General features: G+C 36.9%; 1 protein-coding gene across 1 annotated transcript in view; it reads right to left on the minus strand.

Moving 5' to 3' along the window:
• Window positions 1-25,541, minus strand: part of GALNT1 (polypeptide N-acetylgalactosaminyltransferase 1) — a 62,242-nt gene extending 36,701 nt beyond the window's left edge. Inside the window, exons 1-3 of the mRNA XM_082479787.1 lie at window positions 25,420-25,541; window positions 10,283-10,511; window positions 3,053-3,227 (exon numbers count right to left, since the gene is read on the minus strand). Of these exons, the coding sequence (XP_082335913.1) occupies window positions 3,053-3,227; window positions 10,283-10,421 (314 nt within the window). The 5' untranslated portion in view covers window positions 10,422-10,511; window positions 25,420-25,541. The remainder of the gene's footprint in view (window positions 1-3,052; window positions 3,228-10,282; window positions 10,512-25,419) is intronic.
• Window positions 25,542-26,059: the final 518 nt, after the last annotated feature.

Consider the following 26,059-nt stretch of genomic DNA (forward strand, 5'->3'; position numbering starts at 1 on the left):
ACAAAATTTCTTGGCCAAAACATAAACATGATGCCCAGAGTGGGTCATCTATAAAAATTCACCTACGAGCACTTGGAGGCAGAAACGCGAGACAAAACATGTAACCCATGAAGTTACTCGCTGCATTGAGGACCAAGCAGGTACACAAATGTGCTTGCCTTTGCACAGGTGATGGGGGCTTGGCAGAACTACAAATTAATGCAAAGGACAACGTAGACTACTTCAAAAGCTGCTGTCGAGCTGACAGGTTATGCCATCCCCATTAAATACATGTGGCAAATTGGTCCTGGCACACCTAATTCACCAGCTTTTCAATGATTAACTGTTAGGCAAAAGTTTTACAGACCTCTGTATTTCAGAAGAACTGACATGCCGGAGAATTATAGGACTTGAAATAGTCACATCTTCCCCCCACACCACATTAAAGGAAGCAACCCACAAAACCTGTGAAGAAAATAATTACATGGTTGAACAGTTAAGTGTGCCTTTGAACATATCCTGCTTTTTCAAAACCTTGATTGAAAGTGCTACTGGCAGCTGTGCTGTAAGAACATAAATGTGGTAAGGAATGATTAGAAATTACCCATTCTCCTTCTCCCCAAACTGTTTCCCTATTAGGAGGGATACAGATAGAACACGTTATAAGAGAAGTAACTTCACTAATGCAGTAGAAAGTGTTTCTGACCATGTGAGTATTTGCACTAATCAGATAAATACTTTCATAAGACAGACATACAAGACCAGCGCATATTTATAATTTTCACAATTCTGACAATGCCTACAGTGTTTTTCAAAAGTAATATTAATCCACACATACAGATTAAGATTCCCTTGCATTGTACAGACAGCATTGTTCTCAAATTTGCTGGGGAAATGTTAACACATTCCCCAACTTCTTAATTAGCGTGACCTTATAGAGTACACACTGAAAAGATGACAAAAGGAGGAGCTCTTGGGGGGGCATTTTTCTCTCAAAATCTACTAAAAATGCAAACAGCAAATACATGTTAAAATTGTTGGCAGCAATTTACAAAAACAGAAAATCCAGCTCTGCCCTGAGACCTTACCTAAAATTTTATTCTAAGATTCAACTTTCACACATAATATTGTGATAGTATTTGTGTCCATACAAACGGAAAAGAGAAACAAATCTAACATTACTAAATTTATAATGCATCTCTTACTGTGAAACACTAACTGCAGAGCATCGTCAAGTAGGCAAAACAAGAATGCCTATAGCTCAACTTCCTTTTAAAATTGGAATTTCATTTGTCTGCAAAAGCTTGAGTGATGCTGAGGTAATAAATTTTTACTAGTTTATAACAATTTCTCTTTCCATTTTTGGTTAATTCAAAGTCTAGACTTCACAAAGCTTATGATTAAGTCAACTTTTTAGATACACAAATTCATTTTCTTATCTTTGTACTTACACTATAAAAATGGTAGAATATATACATGCAAGTTTTCCAATATGAATCCTGATAAACAGATGTTATTTAGTTTCTTCTATACTTCCAGGGCCATAATGAAAAATCACTCATATTTACCTTCCAAATAACCAACTGCAGTAACTATTATTTCCCCAAAGTTTCGTTAATTCCTTCCATTCAGCTCTTCCAGAAGAAACATACAGAATTCACCCCAAATTAGCATCCCAGCTTTGACAAAAGTCTCCAACAAAACTCATGATTTTCCTCACAGCTAAAACAAGCTCAGAATGTTAACTACGACTTCTTAACCGGTAGAAGTCACCGCTTTACAGTGAGGCAATTTCTTATCCTATAAAAAGTGTGATAAAAGGGGCAGATGCTACATATGAATCTGCATGAATGCCAAGAGATCCCATTGCCAAGTTACACACACAACCAGAGAATAACATGAGAGAAAAGGATATAAACCTCCCCCCAAACCAGCATCTATCAGTTTTGAAAGAGAACCCTGCAAGTTCATGATTTGCGTTCTTCTACTATACTGAGAAACAGGCAAGTAGTGACCATAAAATCTGACTAAGAATATATCTGAAAATCAACTGAAAATTTACATGAATTCAAACTTATGAAATACTATTTTCAAAAAATATATAGCTCAATTAAGAACACCAGCACTGCCAGGAATTCACATGCTACATAGAATCACATTCATTACAATACATTAAGATACCTACAAACCAGCTCTTTATCACTCATTAAAAATGAAAAGCGGACAGAGCTTCATCTCTTTCTTCTAATATTATCTTCTGAAGTAAGCAATGAAAACAAATTAACACAGCAGCTAGGCCTCGTGTATACAGAAGCAACAGCAGAGCTTCTAAAGAAATGGGGTTTCTATAGCATCTGATTCTTGCAAGAGAATGCAGCTAATTGATTGGGAAAATCTTGTTTCATGAGCTTTATTTAACTTGAAAGTCCCTATCAAAAAAAAGAGGGGCTGGGGGTGGAGGGAGTCATCAGCTACCCGGCCAGAGTAGTCCCAGGAGAGTAAAGCAATCTTAGTTTTATTTAAAACAAGGCTACAGTTTTCTTTTTGATTACTTATGACTGAAATAGCTCTGAAAGGATCAATATTTCAGAGGCAAGATCAAAAACAAATCACATGAATATTAGAAAACATTATAATGCAATCTAAATGAGGCTTGCACATTTCATGAGGTAAGAAATTTTTAAAGTATTTCTTTCTCATCATCAAACCTTTACTATTTCATATAATGCAGAATTGTGGTCTGCCTCATTATAAGCAGTGGATGAATTTTTCAGATAACTATTAATTTTTTTCTGAAACGTCAAGCCTTAAGGTAACTTTGCTCTCCTTCAACCAAATTAATTTCTATTCCTCAAACAGGTTTTATACTTGTAATCAGATTCAAAGTTAAATAACACTGTAGAAAACTGGTTTCCGGTGTTCAATCTTATGTTACAAATAAGTACCATATATACAGGAAATCTCCTGCTTTTCACTTCAACAGCAATATCTTACAGAACTGAGCTCTTGTTTTGGATTACTCTTTGCACATTTTTCGTTTGAGTACATTTTTAATACAATATAAAGCACTTACCCTTCTAACCTGACATCAGGTAAAGATCTGTTGAGTGCAATCATTTCACTTGCCATTAAATTAAATTGATTTATTTTAAACATTTCTTTCATTTTTTCTTGCTCCTCTTTTGGAATGACCACAGGCTTCCCCATCTCTCCAGGTCCTTCATGTGGTTTTTGTATGGGTTCTGGAACTAAGAATAAATAAAATGTCGGTAACTACTTTTATGCGTGCTTTTGTTTGTTTATACCTTATTTTACACTGTAGGAGCATTCCTGTTTAAAACAGAGTTCAAAACCCACCAGGTTTTGGAATTGACAACTAATCTTCAGATTTGGGATTTTAACAGTAGTAGTTGAGTGCTATTCTTAGACACCACAATTCATCTGAAAAAACAATAAAGGTTTATATCTATCCATCATCATGTCCTAACTGACCTTACTGCTAAAGTTCTGGAACAACAGACATTTATATCCCAGATTGTTCTTGCACACACAAGATTTTCAGGAAAAATGGAATTTTCCTTTACAGGGACTATAGCAAAGATTAAAGTAACTTTACATTTATTTCCACATTTTTATTTTGACAGAATGGCATTGGCATTTACAGTTCAGAAATAATTTCTCTTGGTTTTACTAACTTTATTTTTAGTCAACATAATTACATTTTGGAGATTAATGTTAGTACTCAAAACAGAAACAGTTTCACTTAACATGTTTAAACCAAAGAAATCTGATCAAACTGACAAAAGATACAGGAAGGAGAAAAGGAATCCAGTCTTTTGAATTATTTGTTTTTTTTTCAAACAAAAGAAATGAAAAACCAAAAAAAAATGTTACATGTTGTTTACAAATGTTCATTTACTTTTCTCCTGAACTCAAATGTTTTAAATGCTCGAATACTGATTTTAAAATATATTACTACTTCACAAATTAAGTACAAGTTTTAATTAAAAAAATAGTAATTTAAGATCTGAACAGAAGAACAGGAAGCATTTTAAAATAAAGGCACAAAAGCCGTCAATAAGCCGCCTAGCTTCAAATTGTCTTTTATTTGCATCTGGGACAGCACAGTATAATCAAAGCTTATTCCAAGAGCTAATAGTCAGTTAAGGAATAAAAATATTAAAAAAAAAAAGTCCAAGCCCTCCATCCTTGCCGAAACACTAAGAGTTATAATATACACTTATTAATTTTGCTAGTTTGCATTTAGCATTAATCAGTTACAAGTACAATGTGTTCCTTGAGAAACTTTCAAGTATCTGAAGCAACCGCACTAATTGCATTAACACAGTAACATTTAGCAGAGAAAATCCTCCCACCACAGAAATGCTTTCTTTTTACCAAACTCCCCTTAACTGCAAGTTGAGCTCTGTAATCTTAGAGGTTGCCAGCCAGCCACTCATACACTAAAAAATGACAGAATCAGTACGTCCAAGCAAACCCTGAGCAGACTGATTTATGCACCTGTTTTAACCATGGGCTAAAATGAGCAAGCAGTTTGCTTTCATATGTGCCTCCTAAGAAAGTACGGTTAAACCCACATTAAAATGTGCTGATTTGCAATTGCACAACCTTTTAAACTAGAATTCGTGTCTTTTAGGGGCTAATCAACATAAAATTATGTTATACAATAAGGCAATTATTTGGGCTTAATTTTATGTATTCTGCTTGGTTACCGTAACTATTTTTATTAAGTGTATAGCAATTAGTTTAGAGGTTCACTTGGACAGAAAATGATTGAGTGCTCAACATACCTAAAATAATTAAACAGAAACTATCAGAATAGTTATATGTTAAAAAAAATATTCACCATGTTTTTCCAGCATTCAAGAGTGAATGTCTTATCCTACCATATTTGCTATTTAGAAGAAAAAATAATTTCCCATTTCATTTATATGTCCAGTTGTTTCTTAATTTCGACTAAACCAGTTAAACTGAAAAGCTAAATTAACTGAAAACTTATCTTTCACATTTGCAGATCTTGCTGTTAGATCCTAGTTTAGCACATCAGTGAGTTGGATCCAGGTGTGCAAATTCCACAAAGTCATCAGTTGAATTTTTAAATTTCATTAGCAAATATATACTACTCGATTACACATTTTACCTAAATTAAGTACTCTCTTCTCCTGCAGAAAAATTCAGCAATAGCTAATTAGAACCGCAGATATTTTACAGAACTCACTAAATGCAGACAGGCAAGCTTGGTGTGCAAGCACAGAGATGACTTTCCAAGAAGAGCTAACCATCTCCTCTCAGGTTTCTGCATTTACAGTAATCTGTTTTCCCACAAAAAACATGTAGTTTTCCTATCAACACAAACCAACAACATTCTCACAAAATGACTAATACATATTGTTTAAAAAAAAATAAAAAAAACACAACAAAAAAACTTCAGTGCCCTTTTGTCAGTTAACTATGAAAAAAATGCTTTCCTTGAAGGACTGTAGACATGTACTTATGACATACTTCTAACAAACAGTAATTTAATTTACAGATACAAGTTTCAGAGCTAAATGAATGACTTAATTATCACCTGATTCAACGGGAGATCTAGTAATGTTTTTGCAGACGTTTCTCATTTTATCAGTAAACCATTAGTTTCAAAGATGGTTTAATCTCTTCTAGGATCTTCATTAAAAGTCAGGAACTTTTTATGGACTACAGTCTACAAGTTCCTTTATTACTCAGTAATATGCCTGATGAAAGCCAGATATTTCAAAACCTAAGACCAACTAAAGCCAGAACAAGGGCTGGATTCTTCCCTGACATGTCTTTAAGGGCCACAGCAATGGTAACCTGACCAAAACACCAAGTCCAGTCACTTTTGAGGAACCACCACAATTACAAGAATGTTGTTTTGACAGGTGGAAGTTCAGAGAAGTTTGTGTCTCTTACACACACCTCAGACTTAACAGAACAAGACTGATTTATGATGAACAGTTCCTATTTTCAAAACTTAAATCTGTATTTTATATCTTGAACCCGCTCACTTTTGTTCTTAAGGATTTTTAATGCAGATGAGAATATTCAGAACTGAATCATAACTTAGATATTCAATCTTTACTAAAGAGCTCAAAATTCAGAACACAAGACCTTGACTGGTATTTGACAAAAATGACTGGTCCTAGTTTAAATTTGTCATTGCCCCAAGAAAAGATTGTAAATAGCAAGCAGCTGAGATCATAAGACTCTTGCAAAACCAATCCTCGGTCTGAAAGATATTTATCTTTTTTTGGCAGAGCTTCTAATTACTACACAAGTAGAATGCCCCTTAAGGGGGAAAAAAAGGGTTAAAGGATGAGTTTGGAAGTTTATTTAGAAACTGCATCAAGCACCAAAGCTGGAAGTTCCTTAGCAGTCATACTTTCAAGAAGCCTATACCTGGGAGTAAGGAAGGACTCATTTGATCTTCATTCAAGTCAAGACTTCAGAGCTGACATACGGGATTTCTTGCAGAAATAAGACAGATCTACACCAAAATAATCTTTATTAGTAAAACTACAGTACTACCTGGGCTTTTTTTTTTTTTTTTTTTTTTTTTTTTTTTTTACAGGAAAGTTTCCTTTTTGTATTGTTAGAGAACGGCTTGAACCCTTTAAGTCTAGATCTTATTTACGCTTATCAGTAAATTCTATTCCAGGCAGCAAAATCTAAATTGCAATGCCAAATCCCCATCTGGAAACAACAGTGCTCAACTAGACATCCTATGAATTTCAGGTTTGGAAAAAACTGCTATGAAACATGGATGATGCTTATTAAGGTTCAGTGATTTTCATTCTAACTCATAACAAACTTTAAACTTACAGCAACAGCCTTCCATCATCAGCTATTACTCTGTGAATTTGACTGATGAACCATCAGTAGTAACAAAAAGGGAAACCATCACCCACAAGATATGCCAACTGTGACAGTTTGGGCGAGGGGTGTACACCATCCAGGTCGGCTAGATAGCTCAGAATAGGTAAGACCATCTCAGAGCTGAGCACTGGAGAGAGCTTCCCCCTGACCTACTCCCCCTTCTCCGGAGTGGTTATGGTGGGGAGAAGAAAGAGCAGCAGTATCAGCCAGGACAAGCACAGGCTCCCTCCCAGCTCCCACAGATGGATGCCGAAGTCAACACTGCTATGTGTTCTGATCCCACTTTCCCAGGCTACCTCCTGAAGTTAGTACTGTCTTCTTCCGCCATGGTGTAAGGGGTGGGCAAAGGCTTAAGCCTACAAACATATCATCCCAAACAATTACAGTCGCCAGATTCCAAGTATCCCTTTAGTTCCCCAGTCCCTGTACTACCCAGACACTATGCCAGGCCCCCTTTTCCCAAACATCTCCACCCCAGCTCTCTTACAGCCTGATAAGTACCTGTCCAATTTTCACTGCACCTTTTGTCCCCTTGTCTCCACTCTTGCATTCCAACTACCAACCCTCAATCTCTATGACACTGGACACAAAGACCCTCAGCCCACTCTTACAGTTCCCCACAATCACGAACACAGTTTTTTCCACAGATTCACATTCCTTTTTTATTATTTATTTTGGGCAACTTGTAAAATATAACAGCAGTATACATACAATCCAATATTAGACACATAAGCTGAAGTTCATGAACTAAGATGCTAGTATCTTATGCCATCAATACCAAGGAGAAAGATTTTTCTCACAGCCTTAAGTCTTATTCCAAAAAAGAAACTCCCTCCATTTTCTGTATTAAAAAAATCTAAGGCAAACATCCTTTTAACTTCAGGCTTTCAAGCCTGAACTGTCCAAAATTATCCTCAAAATCCTTTGCTCCTGCTGAAATACCTAAAGACTAATTTTTCCAACTAGGCAAGCACAGCCTAAAATAAACTTAGAAATTCTTCAGAAAAACTTACTCATGTTGAGTAGGTTCGTCAAATGCCATGGAATTCTTCCACAAATTGCAAAGAGTGACATGGACAAAGAGACTATTAAATTCAGAACACTTACATAATTTATGCTGAATCAAGAAAACTAAATCAATTATGGAAATGAATGGGGGGGAGGGTGAAGTGAAAAAGCAGATTTTGATAAAAGCTTCACAGAAAAAAAATAGCCTCAATGTTATCGAAGGAGATCCTAGGCATTCTGAGTGGGAATAAATCCACTACAAACTCCAAATCAGTAAACTACTGCAACAAGTAAGAATATCTAAGATCAGGCATGCAACTAGGTTAAAAGGAAATGTCAGTGTCAACTACAACCATGGTTTCTAGCAGACATACTTCTGCACGTACCTTACTGCAAGTCAGCTGCTTAAAAAAACCCAAGAAAATGTACAGAACTACATACAAAGATTTTTGGTTGGTTGGTTTGTTTGTTTACAAGCAAATAAGATATTAAAAAGATATCAGGAATTTTAACACATACAGGTTAGGGACAGGCCAGAATGAAGACTGTACTCAAGTAAGCGAAGCTAATGTTGCATAGGGAAAGTCTTAATACTAATCTTTAAAAAAAAAAAAAAAAAAAATGCAGATTTTCCCTCACCTGAAGGATCCCTCAATGACTTTGTGTGCAAAGTCATCTGAACTTTCGACATTATCAGTTGCCGTTCACCAACAGCAAAACAGATCCTGTTTGCAAGACAACTCTAAAGGAGCCTGGCATAAGTTATCTGCTCAGCATTGTCTAAAAACCTCGTGTGAATCCAAAAAACGTATCCATTCCTTAACACCACAATATCAATCATCATCATTTCCTCAAGAAAATTTCCCAGCCTCTGAAGAAAAAAAAAAAAACAAACCACACCAGAAAAGACATACTTTCTACGTAACCCTAATTCATTGTCATGTCACTTTCTCTTCCACTTACTGAAAAAGAAACCCAAAAGATGAAATGCAACTGAAAATGTCAGTCCCTTCTGCAAAACTCAGGTGAATTAGAACATCTCTAAAATGTTTGCATGCAGTTTAGAAAAAAACAGTTCAGAGGTACTAAGCGCAGAAATTCTACATTCCTATACTTTTGTTGTTCTCTGTGGAGAACAATACTCCTTTTCACATCAGCCTGTTCTCATCTAACATCTCCTAAACATCTTCCCAGTGTTATTCTATAACAGAGCAACATGGTTCTCAAAACATTTCAGAAAATTTCCCAGGAAGGTCAAAGTTGTCTACATCAGATGTCAACAGGTGAAAAAGTTTTTTGTGATGGAAACCATTAACTAATCCTGAGTATGGCTGGCTGATTGGACTTAACACTGAGCACCACTGCATAAGTTTCCTATAGCAGCAGTGAAACATAGAGATACAGCCTTTCTGGTGGGTGAGACACCAGACTACAAAATTAGACGTTTCTCCAATGCGCTACAGGCAGCAGCTGCATGCAGTTCTAAATGCCTGTGCTGAGACGTTGCAGGGATGAGAATCTCCCTGCACCAGCCCTTCCTCCCATGTGATCAGCTATGATGACCTCCCAAGAAAAAAAAAAAAAAAAAAAAAAAAAAAAAACCACACTCAGCTCATCTCACTGATACCCAAAACCTAAGATGGCAGTAATGAAACTGAAAGCTTATCTGAAGAGCTGTAGTATTAAATAATACAGCTCCCACTTCAAAGAAAAAGTTACTTACATAAGCACGTGCATGTGTGTGTGTGTGTGTGTGTGTGTGTGTATGTACACACACACACACACACCCCTTATCTGTCACTTTTACATCCAAGTTTATTCTAGTTATTTTCATAAGTTTTCATGACAACATTCACTGTCCCTTACTGCTATAGTCACTGGACAAATTCTGGCTTAGATAGGTTTTTGGTGTTTGGGATTTTTTGGGGGGGGTTAGTTTAGTTTGTTGGGTTTTTTTTGTTCTGGGTTTCTTTTTGCAGGTGCAGAGGGACAAGTAAACTTGGTTGTTGGTTTGGTTTCTTTTACCACCAAGTCTAGTGAAGTTAACAGCGCCTTTTCTTCCTCACTAGTGGAAACTTAGAACATGCTTTAAACTACATTAACATAGCTTACATTCCTGAATTGCTTGTTGTATAGTTTTATTATTTTTCATATACATTAGTGCTTAAAATTCTACATCTTAAGTAAGCATTTAAGTCTGCAACGCACATCTCCGGAAATGTGCTTATTCCATAGTCATTCAAAGGAACATTGAACATTCTGCAACACCTAAATGCTGATACAATGCTATATTGTTGGGGCGAAAAATAAAATCAAGTGTTTAAAAAGAGTGCAATTTTAGATGAGCATTATCTAAAGATTAGTCAGGCATAAAACTTACCATCTCCAGCAGGCAGGCCTCGTTCTTTTTTCTCATCACATTTGTTGCATTCACTGAAGTACAGCAATAGAAACATATCCAGAAGGACCCAAACCAAAGAGGTGGCAAGGACCACCTTGCAATATGCAAATTTTTTCATGGCACTTTAAGTCAAATACAAAAATAAAAAATTATAAATAAAAATATCAACAGGTTTCTTTAATCCAGTTTGAGACACACTGTTCTATATCTGGAAAAAAAAAAGAAAAAGAAAAAAGTCACAAAAAGTTACCTAAGGACAATAGCTAAAAGCAGAAATTTTAACTACATTTTAAAAGGTAACAATTTAATTACCGAATGCTGTACGTATCAAAATGAATGCTTTAAGCACTCCAATGAGATTAAGGGAACGGGATCAATTAAAGCAGCATTACTCCAGTCTTTCAATATGTTAACATCCATCACCAGAAACATTAAAATGAGTGACCAAAACAGAGTGGTCTGCAGAGTCACTGGAGAAGAGGGTAAACACATCTAATGAAATTAAAAGAACCTCTCTGGACCCTTGGAAATCAGAACAAGCTAGATGAATGAAACCCAGGAACATCTCGGGAAGCAAGGTATCAGTCTGTGCTGCGTGAAGCCCATGGCTAATATTCCTCATGCTCCCACCGTGTAGTACATGCTGACTTTCTGGAACCATCACTAGGAATGCTAGTCTACAAATGCCTGTATTTTACATGAAGTCCAATGGCACATTACACCTTCATCACAAAGACAAATGCTTTGCTTTCAGCAAACCAAAGAAACATCCCTTTTGGTAAAGTTAAACAGTAAGCAAACTGAAGAAAGTACACACAAGCCACCAGGATCACTTACTAGGCATTCAAAGCTAAAGGTATCAACTAATAATTTTGATGCGTAAAATGATTTTATTAGTTTAAAGAAAACAAATGTGAATTAAAAATAACGTGTTTTAAAAGAAAACTAAACAAATTCTTATCGTTTCAGACTTCTTGAAGTTCAGACTTGTGAGATGTTAGGCTATAAAAGAAAGTGTAAAACACACAGGAGCACAGTGCTTAGGAATCCTCAGACACCAGACAAGAAACCAGGAAGAGAACCGTTATCAAGACTTTTTATCCATAAAAATACCAACTATAGCAAGTGCTTTAAAATGCATAGCCTGGCACTATATCTGCCTCTGATGCAAGAAAATTCCTTTGAGAGTTCAGTGAAATGTCAAAGAGACACTTTGTGAACCCTTTGAATCCTTTGAGAATTCAGGGAAGTGATCAAGAGACAGCAACGCAAAAGTTCAGCACACACCAAGTACTATCAGTAAGGCCCTTCCCTGTACCTTTACACAAAGGCTCTCACTCCCTTGGGAAGTTTAACACCTCATGAATTAAAAACAGTGGTAAAAAAATACAGTGTATGACAGCACTTCTGCTGTCTGCTTACCAGCAGAATTCAGGCAGCACACCAGGGGCCCAGACACTCTGTCGAAGCAATTGCTCTCAGCATACCAGATACTCGACCCAGACAGACCTCTGGAAGAGGACTCCACCATCCAGGGCTTGGGCTGTAAGAAATGCAAGGTACTTCTCTCTGGTGCTGGAGCAGTGCTGGTGCCCATGGCAGGGGTACTCTGCCTGAGGTGCTGCTCTTTCAGTGGAAGGAGCTACAGTGGGCCAACTGGTACACCATGAGCGAGGGCAAACAGTGAGTAGACAGGCCTTCACAGAGACTTTGCAGCGCCACAAGTCTGAGCCCCATGATGCAAGGAAGAAACAACAGCTAGGCATTGCACTCAAAGGATGAGTGGATGGAGACTCCTAAGATGGGGGCCGAGTGAGGAACAAATACAGGAAATTAGTGACTTGTGGCAACAGAAAAGCCTGCAGATGTGCATTTCCAGCACAGTTCTACTGCCTGGGATGCTGTTGAAAGAGTGATGAGTCTGCCCGAGTTCAGCTCTTAGACAACCAACCTTTGGCTATTCATTCATGAATCAATGATACTGCCAGATGTGAACCTGAGCATATGAGTAGTGACTGCAGACCTCGGGGAGAGGTAGAGTGTAGCAGGCATGGGACCCAGATACTGCTCTCAATTTCTCCACTGGGCAGGCAAGGTTCAGGCAGGAGTGTACACAGCCTATCAACACCTGGCTGCAGGGCTGGTGTCAAAAGCAGGCTTCGAAGACCACAAGACTCACTTGAGGAATGATAGCTGCTGGCCAGGGTCTGCGTGACAAAGTGAGGCAAGCAGCATCACAGAGAGGTTCTTGCACTACTTGTGCAACATACACACAAGATAGAAGCAGAGCTGCTTTGGAGGAATATAGAAACATCTCCTGAGCATGTGGGGAAGTACTCAGGGAACCCTGGAGTTCAAGTTTGGAAGAAACAAGAACAACAACAAGAAAGGCACCTGTAAGGATTCTGGCAAAAGAAAGGCTGAGAATAATGCAGATCCACTGCTCGGTGGGACAGCAGACCCGGTGACAATGGGTGTGGGAAAGGCTGATACTCAGTGCCTTTTTGGCTTCCTTTGTTATCAGATGCCCCAGATGGGAGACTGGTGGCAGAGTCTGTGGGAGTGAAACTTCACATGCAGTACAGACAGATTGAGTCAGGGATCAATTAAGCCACTTGGACATGCGCAACTCCATGGCACCAGATGGGAGGCATCTCAGGGTGTTGAAGGAGAAGACTGATTTTATTGCAGGGTCATTCTCTATCATCTCTGAAAGGTCATGGTGATCCAAAGTTGCTTTAGCATTAGGAAAAAAAAAAAAAAAATCTATCATCAAGAAGGACAAGGAGGATCTGGAGAACTATCCGCTAGTCAGTCTCACTTCAGTCCCTGTGAAGATTTTGGAACAAATCCTCCTGGAACCTACATCCACACACACACACAAAAACAAACAAAAACCAACCACCAAAAAAACACAACCAAGCAAAAAACCCAGAGGGCAACTGAGAACAGACAGTACAGACTTTCCAAGGGCATATGACCAACCCAGCAGCTTGCTTTAAGGGAAGGTCTGGTTTGGTGAGCAGGGGAAAAGCAGTGAATGTGACTTTAACAGGGACTGTGACAGTCTTCCAGAGTACTCTGACAGAAGAGAGTGAGATGTGACCTGAAGGAGTGGGCTACAAGCTGGGTGGACTGATAGCTAGACCACCAGGCTCTATGGGTTTTTATGAGCAGTACAAAGTCCAGCTGACAGACATTCACCAGTGGTGTCCTTCAGAGGTCAGAACTGCAGCTGATACTTGTTAGTGTCTTGTTAGTGGGAGATGGGACAGAATGCACACTCAGCAAAGTTGCCAGTGACACCCAACTGGGGCTACAGCATGCAGACAATACCGTGAAACAATATCCTGAAATGGCCCTGGGTGGCCAATCCAAAGGACATCCAACAGCTAGAAAAGCAGGCATGTTGAAAATCTCAAGTTCAATAAACACATGTACAAAGTCCTGTACCCAGCATGGAATAACCTTGTTATAAATACAAGCTAGGTGTCAACAGACTAGGAAGCTGCTCTGAAGAAAGAAACCTTTGGAGCCTGATAGCAACTTGAACATGAATCAGCAGTGTGTCCTTATGGCAAAAAGTCAACTGCACCCATAAACAAGTTCAGTAACCACAGCAATAATCCCAAAATGCATAGGTTTAATAATTGCCTTTGCTACAGAGTAATGTAATAAAATGGAAGATTTTTGCACAACCAGGTACTTTTCCTCCCTTCAAAGTACTGGATAATAGATAACAAAACCTTTACACCATAGAAGTAAAAGGAGTATTAAAAACGCCTTGGAAAGAGTAGAAACAGAGGCTGTAACTTATCAAGAATAAAATGAAAGGAGGAAAAATGGGTACATTCAAGTCTTGTTACTTCTGAAGGTCAAGTGATTTTCTTTTCCCCTCTGACAAAATCCATGATACACTTGACACTATAGGAAAAGGTCATCTTTAAAATTACTGCTCATATAAAGTGCATTGTTTCACTTTACCACCTCTTTTACGAACACAGTTGGCATGGGAAAGAATGCCTACTCTTTTCAGCAAGACACATAACTATTCAGTCATTTTTATCTTTGGGCCAACTTCATCTTTGTTTATACTAGTCATCAGTCTTCACTACAACTTTGTGACAGACCTGACAAAGGACTTCATTGCTGTTATTCAACTAAATCAGGATTCTACACTGGATGTGGCACATAAAAAGACAAAGCTAATGTAAAGTTTGTTTTCCAAACTTTCAGATATGAATAAACAGTAGTTGGCATAAAGTAGGAGCTCATCAAAATCCTGACACAACATTTACTATTTCTAAGCTATTAATATCAATTTAAACCAAATGGAAAATGATTAACTGAACAGCATCTAAGGAAAGATTGATGGCCTACACAAAATTGAGTTTTCAGCTTTTCAGTCTGTTTAGTAATGAGGGAAAAAAGAGTGACATACTCTAGGTAACATATTACGCATTTGTATGGATTTTTTGAGCAAACTTGAAATGAACCAAATGCAAATTGTCAATATGAGCATTGTCTAATAAACTATTAATGAGGTCTATCCAGTTGAGTATGTCTATATTTGAAAACAGAAGTGATGCCAACACTAGACTCAGATTTCAGAGCTACTTTTGCTACTGTGCTGTTTTTTTCTTTTTACTGGCCCACGCTCTGTTAAATTGTCTTTAGTGCTTGTTTGCAGAGAGCTCATTACCATCAGCTCATCAGTAAATAGGTCAGTTTGAGGATCAACAGTGTTACCTAGTTTCAGTGTTATAAAAGTGAATATAAAAAACCATTCAAATCAGAAGGTCAACCCATCACCTGTGGAAAACAGGTGTATTGTGTGTCTTCTTCACAGAAACATAAACACATCTGGTAAAATTCATCAGGCAAAAAAATATTCATGAGCTTGAAGATGCCAGTACTCTCTTCTGCTCAGAAGCTAACACAGAGAGAAGTACTCTTCATTGAGCTACACTTGTTTGATGGATTTTGAAAGGTTTCAGTATTCAAAAGTCATCTGTTCAGTACAACTCAGCAACAGTAAGTTCTGAAGAAGTGATGAGAGAAAACAGATCACACCAGTCTGAGCAGTACGATAACACTTCATTAAAAGCAAACTTTCTCTTCCGAAAAATCTGAGAAATGTAGGTCAGTAAAATCAATTTCTATTCTTCTTGCTGTATGCAGGAAGACTACACTTTTAATTCATCAGAAGTGAATTTTCAATTCATAAGTCAATTTTCTAAATTGACCATTTGAAAAAACTATCAATTACATCTACGAAACTGATAGGCCTCGGAATAAAGGCAGAATAAAACAGAAACATAGAAGTAGGTGACTACACTTGAAAAAAGAAGGATGAACTTAATTCACAAAGGCAGAAGTTAGGAGTTCATAAAGGTTTTCCTACAGATGAATTAGAAAGCATAAATATGCTTATAAAAGTAGAAGCTCTTGTTAGATGAAAATCTGGCTCACCACATAGAAAAACAATGCCAAAAATGGAACAACGGGCATGTACTCCATCCACAATTTTGTCAAACTGTTTAGAACTGTATGGAACTTAGTCACTATGCACTTGAACCTCTGATTCTCCTGATTTACTTATCTAAGTAGGCTTTACTTAACCTTTAAATTTTTATTATTAATTCTAATTACTTCTACAAATATATAGTAAGGAAATAGCATTTCTAAACTGAGTAGAAACACTTTCAAAACTGAGTTCTTCTTTCAGTTACTGCAATAAAATTAATTTAAAAGACATTGCTATTTTGGTACCCATACTTTTCAGAAACATGTTAACTGCAATCATTTAACTTCTGAAAGCAGTTTATCATTTTGCAAATTAGAGTGCTTAACAGTTTCTCAAATGAGTTTGTAAGCAGCATGTACTATCTTGATTAAATATCCTCAATTTTCCAAGAAAACAAGCATTTGGTCAACACTTTCAAGCAGTTCCCACTACTACACAGTCCTTCCTGATTTTCTTCCTAATCACCGCTATTCAAATAAAAATGATCATTTGCAGATTAATAACTACCTAGTATGGCCAACATGTTAATTATACTAGAAATACCATTTACCTCCATTAAATATGTGAAAATCAATTGCAACAGGGTCAAGGAAATGGATATGATCAAACTCAAGATAAAATAAAACCAACTGAGATTACCGACTCTGGCAAAACCAGGATGGCCTGTATGATCCATTCTGCACAGCCCAAAAAGAGCTGCCATGTGAAATTTCAAAGTGCGATAGCAGAAAAGTCTACTAATTTACTACACACACTACCTGAAATAGGCATAAATGCAAGGATATTCAGAGGGACATCAAGTTGTTCAGACATAGATAGTTTAATATATTAAAGTATATTAATACTGCATTAACATAGCATACATTAATGAAGTAATTAATGATATATAAATATAGACTGAGTGAATGATCAGGGATATAAGTGGATCAGAAGTTGAATAGAAAGCAATACAATTTTGATAAAATTGGAACAGTGTAAATTTCATTCAATCTATAACGGACTTCAAAGTTACTGCTGTCAGCTAGTGCAAAACATTTTAAATACAGCTCCCACAAGGAAAATTGCTATTTAAGGTGAGGAAGATCAGAATTAATACAAAAAAAAAAATAATGTGGATAAACAAGATGATTACAAGAAAGACTGTAAAGTCTTATAAAAAAAAAACAACTTAGTAGGCTGACGAGACTGCACCTTTTATAATCTGGCAACTATTTTCTTTAGTAATCTTGGTGGAAATCTAGATGGGCAATCTTGAGACCTGTTGCTGTTAAAAAGGAACAAGTGATAAGGTAGGAAGAAAGATGGTTTTGTGGACTGGAATAACAGAATTGAGAGGACATTTAATAAAATACGTCCAATAGCATGCATTAGAGTATGTAACTTCGCTATCAGCTGAAGAATTTCAATAGAACAAAGGCTCATAAAGGTGACACTGTGAGCTGCCACTGTCACCCAGTCGTGGAAAATAACATTTTTGGATGCATCATTTAAGTTTTTTCCTTAAATATAAAAATCAGAAACCATTGGATGAGGCACCAGTATTCCACAAGGGAAGGGCAGAGGGAGAGCTATGTATTCAGCAAAGAAGATGTTTCAAAGCAGAGCCCTGTGGATTTATAAGAGACCACTGCAGGGGACTGGACACAGTGATTCAACCAGTCCTTTCTACTCCCACTCTTCCAGCCTGGAATTCATATAAGAGTAACAAACACAAATAAAAAGGCCTATATTAATTGCTTCCAGAAGCAAATGCAGACACCAGATCTTTGTCATAGAACTCCTCCGTACCAGCTCAGTGTTTAGGGGGGAGAGGCGCAATTTGCTTTTAAGTTGATCTTTTTGAAGAAAAAACACAAAACCAAATATCCACACTCATGAAATCTCCTAATGCCAAATTCTCCAATAGATTGTTTTTGAGAATAAATCAAAATATTATTTACAGAACTCCTCAAATTAAAGTCTTTGAAAGGCTTTCTTAAGTTACTTCTTTTCACCAGTCGTAGCCAATACTTTTTACACTGACTTTAAGAAAGCCCTATCTTGCTTGCAAGGAAGCAACTGCAATAGGCAAGGTTTCAAAGGACCAGATGAACAATATTTTAATCAAATAAGAAGAGTTCAAACCCAATTTAATCCACAGATTTTGGATTTACATACTTTTTTACAACATTTTTTGCTATACAAGAAAAAGAATAAATTGATCCAGGAGGGAGACAAAATATTCCCTATCAGAATATCACTGTAAATATTACAGAAGCTCGAGAGGATAGCTAAAATTTGGAAACCAAGAATACAATAAAAGACTACTGCTGTCATATAAACAGCTAAGATTCACTACACTCCTATGACTTTAAAGTAGCTTTCAAATGACTGAGGCAACAATTCCATTTTTCTGTCTGCTCTCCACATTGCATGAAAATTATCTAAAAATAGATTTATTCAGGGATCCTTCAGACATTTCCATTCTCTCAAATGCTGTAAGACTTAAAATATACTTCTATTACGCCCAGTGAACAATCAGTATACATTACTTAATATTGCCAATCCTATACAGAAAAACTACACATCTTCTTAGAGTACTGCTTCAAATATTAGGAGTGTATCATTAGCTCAATTTAATTACAGCATATAAGAAAATGAATTCACAGGTATATAGTACCTGGAAGCTAACAGGTTTTGCATAACAAAAATTGCTAACAGTTTTTGCATAGGCATTCTGTTATTGGGTAGTGCAGTATTGGCAGGTAAGTTCAAGCCACTGTTACTCAAATATTTTTCATCTTACACTGAACAGCAGATATTGCCTCTCCTGACAGCTATAGAATAGGCAATCCTTTTAGGAAAGCAGATTTATAAGCCGATAGACAGTTATTTCTTTTCCTGAAACAACTGCAGTCTTAAATTGGGCTACTGACACCTCAGATGCTGACGGAGAGCAAACATTCCTCTTCAAAGCCACAGCTACTTCACATACACACTCTGGGAGGGCTACTGAGCGTGCTTGACTGAAGACTAACAGCCAGCTAGAGAATACAGGCGGTATTTTAATCAATGAGTACCACAGGCAGCATGAAGACAATGAGCAATTCACAAGTGAAAAGCTTTTGTTATTAACAGCAGCAAGCAAGAATATTAATGTCAGTGCTAGCAAGGCACCAGGCTCATAAATCCCCAACATACAATAATTAACACCTGAAGATGCAGCAGTAAGATCTCTTTGAGCCTTCTGCTACCCTTCACAGAGGCCCAAAGTGGGATTTTCTTTGGTTTTTCTTTTTGGAATATTCACAGTTGGTGGACCCAGCACTTAGCTTTTTCAGTACAGAAACACTCCTGCCCATCAGCATCCTAGAGCTACGAACCCACTCCCATCTCTAATAAACCCCTGAAGAGCTGTGCTAGCTGGTCCGCCAACCCCAACACTACAGGGCTGGAAGAGGAAAATCCAGGTCACAGCAGCACAGGTGTTCTAGGTGAAGACCTCTATTTCATCAAGATAAACCATTCTGTCACTTGAGCTACAGACATTGCAAGTTCACCTTTACTCAGAAGAAACATTTTTTTTTAAAACTAAGTAATTTTAGCTTCCCTATCAGAGCTAAATACCGGTTCCAAGGCTCTTTTAAGAACTAAAAAGCTGAAGTGCCCAGAATTTGTATTGCAACAGGATAGTGTCACAGCAGTAGTGATTAGGCTATTAGTATACTATTTGCTGTCTGCAACAAAAACCTGTAAACACCTCCGCATATTTTAGACACTCAGGCTTGTGAAATGATGTAACACAGCAAGAAAGCTTCTAGCCAAAAGCAGCATCACTTGGCCTTACAAGGAATATGTTCCCTAAGACCAAATGCCTGCAAGCAGTCAAGAACTTTCTAATAATCAAGAAGTCACATGTTCCAGGACTATTTTAAATCATCTGACAGGTGCCAGATGAGCTATAAGTAGAACAGGCTAGCTGACAGGACTTCTTTTGAAGTTAAAATTCCTGCTGAAAAAAAATTAGATTTATTATTGCGAGCAATCTTCTTTAAGAAATCATATGCACTAGATTAGACTATGTGGAAGTAAAAATATAGTAAGCTGTTCCATATTCTCAATGCTCATATTTTCCATCTTCCTTTGTAATGTTTCTGCATAGTCTAGAAAATCAAATTTACTTCCAAAATTTTTGAAAAGTTCCACATTAAAATGTCAAACTGCAAATTGTTTTTACCAGCTGAGACTGAACTAAAATGAGTACTATCCTTATCAATAGATCACTCTTCATACAGGTGTGTCAAATACTCAACAGAATTCTCTGCAGATGATACTTTCTTCAGTCTGCACATGTCAACAGTTACAAACGTCAGGTTGCATTTTCTTTTGAAGTATTTTGAGGAAATAAGCAGATTCTTCTTGAAAACACTGATGGACACAGACAAAGAGGGTGGAATTTACTCTCCATTCAGCTATTAAAATAGAAGAGAACTAGCAACTCAGGTGTCAGTATTAAAGAATCACAAATTTCAAGGAGAAATCTTTGACTACTTAAAGGTCAGAAGAATTCACCTTCACCAAGCTAGCTGCACATTTTTCATAGACAAAGACTTAAGCAGACTATGAACAATCAAGTGAATAATTCTTTTACAAGACAATCTTGAAACCCTCCTCATATGTTAGGAGAAATTGTTAAATCTTGCAAGCTAAGTCTCAAATGCTCCAAAATATCCAACCTCCATAAAGCTTCTGATTATTCTTTAGATATGTATCAAAGCCAAAAGCTAGAGTGGAATAAAATTGTTCATTAATTCTTCAAACACTTTTAAAGACGGCAGAAAATTACACAGGCAAATAGTCATCATTAAGGATGAATCACTAATGGGCAAGAATTTGAATTAAAGAAAAGCAGAGTCAGCTAATTAGGAAAAAAGATTATAAAGGAGATTTCTGGAAACATAGGGTAAATTGCAGTGAACAGATTCAACCATGCTTATGCGAATAACCGCAGAAATCTCTAATCCCAAAAACTTTCTATTGTAGATTAAAAATCCAGAAGGGGAACTTGAACAATACCAAACACATTCAAAGGCCATTTTTTCTCTACCTTCATTATATGTGGAAAATATTCAAGAAATTGTAAGTGTTCTAGAAGAAAAGGTTTGAAAACAATACAGGTAAAGAAAAATTGATGTTACACGCTGGGGCCATAGGGCGTGTATCCTAGAGAAGCTGACTGAATTCTGCCTAGAATAACTGCAGATCTTGCTGGCAAATCAAGTATAGGCAGATATCATGTTAGAAACTGCTGAATAGGAAAATGCATGTGACTAAACATGAAGACTTAAAAAATTAAGAAATATAATTTAAAAAAATAAGGATGACAATAATTTAACACATGATGGGTTATACTATCTCAAGTAAAATGAAGAATGATAAAGAATTCAAAGGTTTTGTTAACAAGTTTTGCTTCTCATCCCTTTAACCTGTGATAACTGACAGTACAAGAGAATTTACAGAAGTGTCAGTAAACAACAAAAGTCTACTCTCCCTTTCCTTTTCACTGCATATTCCCCTTCGATATTCAATCAAGCAAACTATCCTTAACTCTCAGGCAGGCAGCAGCTCTGACCAGTTCTGTTCCATGCAAGCAAATGGATGCACTCTCCTTCCCCCACTGCTCTTACATCTCCTATGTTGCTGCCATACAAACAAAAATGAAGATAACAGGAAGTAGAGACAGGATGAAAAAGTGCTTTTCTGTTGCTTCTGGAATCAAGACTATATAATAAAAAGAGGAGGAGGAGGAGGAGGAGAAGTTAAGACCCCACCTGTCTAAGAAATATACAGCTGCCTATATGTTTCAGAAACACTGAAGCACACAGTATTCATTCACCCATCCACCAAATAGGTCTTTCTGTAACTGTAAAAGTAGACAATTATAAAAGATGAACCTAAGCACAGAAATTTTAATTGACCATGGACATCAACCTAGCTCATTATAAGTTATCAGCAGGCAGAGCTTCCGCATTCCATTAAGCGGAGGGGAAAGAACTCAGTTTGACCCACCCAGGTCATATGCTAGTCCTAATGCAAATAAATGAAACCATCTATACATTAGCAGTCCCTAGAAATATGAATACATGAAAAAGCTAGATTGGTAGACAAAACACAAACAAGAAAAGCCCAACTGAATAGTCATGAAACACTGGCAGAAATTTGATGGCAAACAAAAAAACCCCAATATAAATATTACTTTTAATTGTGTAATACTGAGACTATACAGAAAAATCCCCAAAGACTAAAAGGACAAGAAATCCATTCAATGAATTTCATTGTGCAGCACTGTCCTCTCCCCACTGCTCCAGATATATTAGATAACCTTATAAAAAATATTTACAAACCAAGACTTCATTTGCTAGCATTTCCAAACAAACAAAACACTGGCTCCATTGAAGGCTTTTCTCAGACTCATCTCTGATACTACAGTAAATATTTTAAACTCTTTATATTTAAAATACTCTTTATATTCACTACAGCAGTACTTCCAAACAATTAAGCAACAAAAAAAAAAAAAAAAAAAACAACCTACTAGTTAAACTTAGTTTGCTAAAACTTAAAAATACAAAGAATGAACATTGAGACCATGAGCATGTTGCATTTAAAGCCAGCCAAGTGTGACAAAGAACATATTGGTTTCATAGTTTTTTTAGGATGAGTAAAAAGCATACCAATACTAATGAGAGAAAATGTAACAAGAAAGAAAAAAGTCTACATCAAACAGGTAGATATAAATTTAGAGAAGCTCTTGGGTAGCCCTATCAAGTCACTGTAATCACAGCATTTGTGCAGGAAATTTCAGTTTGGATTTCCAAAGGTTGAACAGAACCACTGAGCACTCTTCCTAACTTTCAACTTCATTGAAAAATAAAAAAATTGACATTCAAGTTGACATTTGATAAAAAGCAGTAGTATGGAAACAGTAAGTTAAGTTCTATAGAAAAAGGCACTCCAGTTTTGTTAATGGCTTCAAAAATCTGTACTTTTTTAAAACAATAACAAATCACGTTTTGAGCTGCTCTGTAAAAGAAAGTGCTAGAAAACCAAAAATTAATAAAACTGCAAAAAATTAGTTTTCACTTAGGTCACGAAAGAATTTAAACAAAGCCATTTTTACAGGAAAATGCTACATTTTCAGCATTCTGTAATAAATACTTTTCCAGTGTTGCTGGATTTTGTTTTTTAACTCTAGAAGAAAAATGGCAGATTCACTCACATGTTAAATTTCAAGACTCAACTCTTACAGTTAGTGATTTCAAAAAACGTGGTACATCTGGATTAACTTGTAAGTTTTCATCCTAATATGAAAAATGTTTGACAAATTTAAATAAAATAGCCACATCAAGATATAGGCATTGCATCAGTAAGGGAAAAGTACAGAAATTCTAGACTTATTTGTTGCACTGTGCAACAGTCCAGAGAAATCTGAAGAGCGTGATATGTAATTTATGGCAGAAAGATTATTTCTTGAAAAAGTTCACTTTTTTTCCAGTTACCTGTAAGATTAATGCTAACAACTTTCTGCATAATTGCATAGAGAAAACAATCAGAATAACATTAGGTATGGCAGATATGTATTAAACTTTACTAAATTACTTAAGTTTCTTCAAATACTCAGGTGCTTATTACTTTGTCAATTTTTTTTGCCGAAGTTGTCAGGCACTTTGTAAAAAGCAGCTAATGTATTTAATATGACACATCGTTTTTGAAGGTATAAAGCCGGTAGCAACATAAGCTTTTCTACAATCCAAAATTCATACCTAACTAGAAGCCAAGAGAGAAATGGGTGGCCATAAAAATAGTTAATGTGTCAGAAAACATTAAAAAAGGGAATACGATGGAACTGTTTTGCAAATTCAGCTATACATTAATCGGAGACTTTGACATTTGAGTAATACAATCACTTTTTTTAATTTAAATTAAATCAGATACTTTTAAAATCTCTTTAAAAATTCTGTGCTTCAATTCATTTAAAATTATTTTTCAGTAAATTTTCTGAAAGATTTTCATCTTCCCTGAAGATACTAAAATCTTTACAATAGCATAGAGTAGACATGCCTGAGAAGCCATGCTACATGGTTAAAGATTCATCAACGCATTACTGTGTAACTAGTTGCTACTCCAGCTTCTCCGTCATGCCAACATGCCAGTCTTCTGCTTTGCCAGCAAAAATTTACACGGCAATGAAAAAGCTCAATCAGGGAACTGGTACAATTGAAAAATAACCAAGAACAATTGTGTTTTTTCAGCCACACCAGTCTCCCTGTGCAGACCCAGACCAAAAAGTGCAGACCAATCACATATCTCCCTCAACAGCAGTTATTTCCACTCAAAGCTGTTTTCTCAAACTCACCAATACAGTCAACAACCACAGAAGAGGTGGCTGGGCTACAGCAAAAGAAATATCAGTGGATCTACAGCTTGAGAGGCCATAAGCAGAAATAAAAAAAAATTGCTCCACTTTTTTTTTTGGACCCTAAATTTTTTATTCTAAGTAGCCTCTACTATTATTTAACAGCATTAGGAAGTAATTTTGGACATATATTTCCCTCTCCCCTAAAGCGATGCTTGTTCAAGCTATAAGTTTTAAGCACTGAATTCAAGAGCACATGCCAGATTTAGATCTTCTGAAGCTGAAGTTGACTGGAAAATGATCCACTTAGACCTGAAACGGGCTTTTCTTTTTCCCTCCACTGAACCTGAATTTCAAAGCTGGTCCCAATGAGTTCTTCAGAACTCAGCCTGTGAAAACTAACCTTATGAAAGGTGCTAACAGGTTTGCAGGAAAGAAAAAAAAAAAAATCAAAGCAAAAATTAAGCACAAAATGTCAATACCAAGGATATCAAGTGGAGGACAACATTTAACACACTGACTACAGCTGAACTGGTCAATCTTTTCTGCCAAAGGAAACAGACTTGTCCTAACACATCTTTGCCTGTCTGATCATCTTGTTTCAATCAAGTTTAAAAAAAAAACCTGTAGCAAGTGGGAGGTGCACACATAGAGAAGGCTTGACAAGAACTTAGTTGTTACACACCTCATTGGGCAGCCAGTGACTACACAGTGGTAGTTTAATAAGTCATCTCTTGTCCGACAAGTATGCTTTCAGGGAACTGTGTTTACTGTAGAAACATAGAAAACCACGCTTTCTTAGTTCGGCTGGATGAAAACCGATCTGAATTCCAGCTCATTGGCCTAGATCACTCTCTTCAAGATGATATCACACTGAGTAAAGGTAAGTTTGGGAGAACTAAAAATGGGGTGCTTTATCCACTTGGATATTGTACTTTCCAATACCCAGAAACAACCACAGCAACCAATAAATTAGGCTTGTGCTAATATCTAAAGGGATTCTTATGGACACCTGTTTAGTAGTTGCACACAACTGAACTGGTCCACCAGAACCCTGAAGGAGCAGAAAAACATGGAATATGCAATGACAAAGTAGTAGCATACATGCAGTATCCAAGTGCTCTCTTTGCTCTACATCCAAAGCAGACAGACCTGGCCAAAGCGTCAAAAAATTCCCGGATCACATTTTGTACTAACCTCCTCTGCAGGTTTACAGCCATCTGGATGGTCCACTAGCACTGGTGGCAAAATCCCAATATATTGCTGTAGAGTGCCTGTGGTAGGAACCAGAGAGCAACAGATTGGCCTAGGCCATTCTGACATGAACGTAGAAGCACAAGAGGTCTTCCATCCACAAGGTCTTAAGGCTGTCCTAGAAGAATAATAGAAATTCAAATAAGTTCCCCACTCAATTGTGGCAGAGCTTGAGGTGGAATAGGAAGGGGAGGAAAGTTTTCCAGCATTTAAGACTTCAAAATCCTGTGCAAGGGAGAAGGAGCCAAAAGACTGCTTCTAAAAAGAGGCAGTGAACTGAGCCTGTGAGGAAAACAACATATGCAGGGTAGAGTGGAGAGGTGGAACAAGTCATCAAAATTTTTTAGCCTTTCAGATGATATGATTTAAGTGGGAGGACTGCCTGTCCTCCCAAATAAGCAGTTATCTATTTTTGAGTTCTATATATGTCGTCCTCTATCCAATCATGAACACTTAGCACAACAAACTATGAATTGTTCTCGATAAGGCTAAAAAACAGCCTCCTCAATGGCACACATTCACATGAGCAGCTCCTCAGACGATCATTCTTTTGGACTAAGTCTTCCCATACACATTCTAGTTT

Source organism: Vanellus vanellus (assembly GCF_965231255.1).
Source record: "Vanellus vanellus genome assembly, chromosome: 2".
Taxonomy (NCBI): Eukaryota; Metazoa; Chordata; class Aves; order Charadriiformes; family Charadriidae; genus Vanellus; species Vanellus vanellus.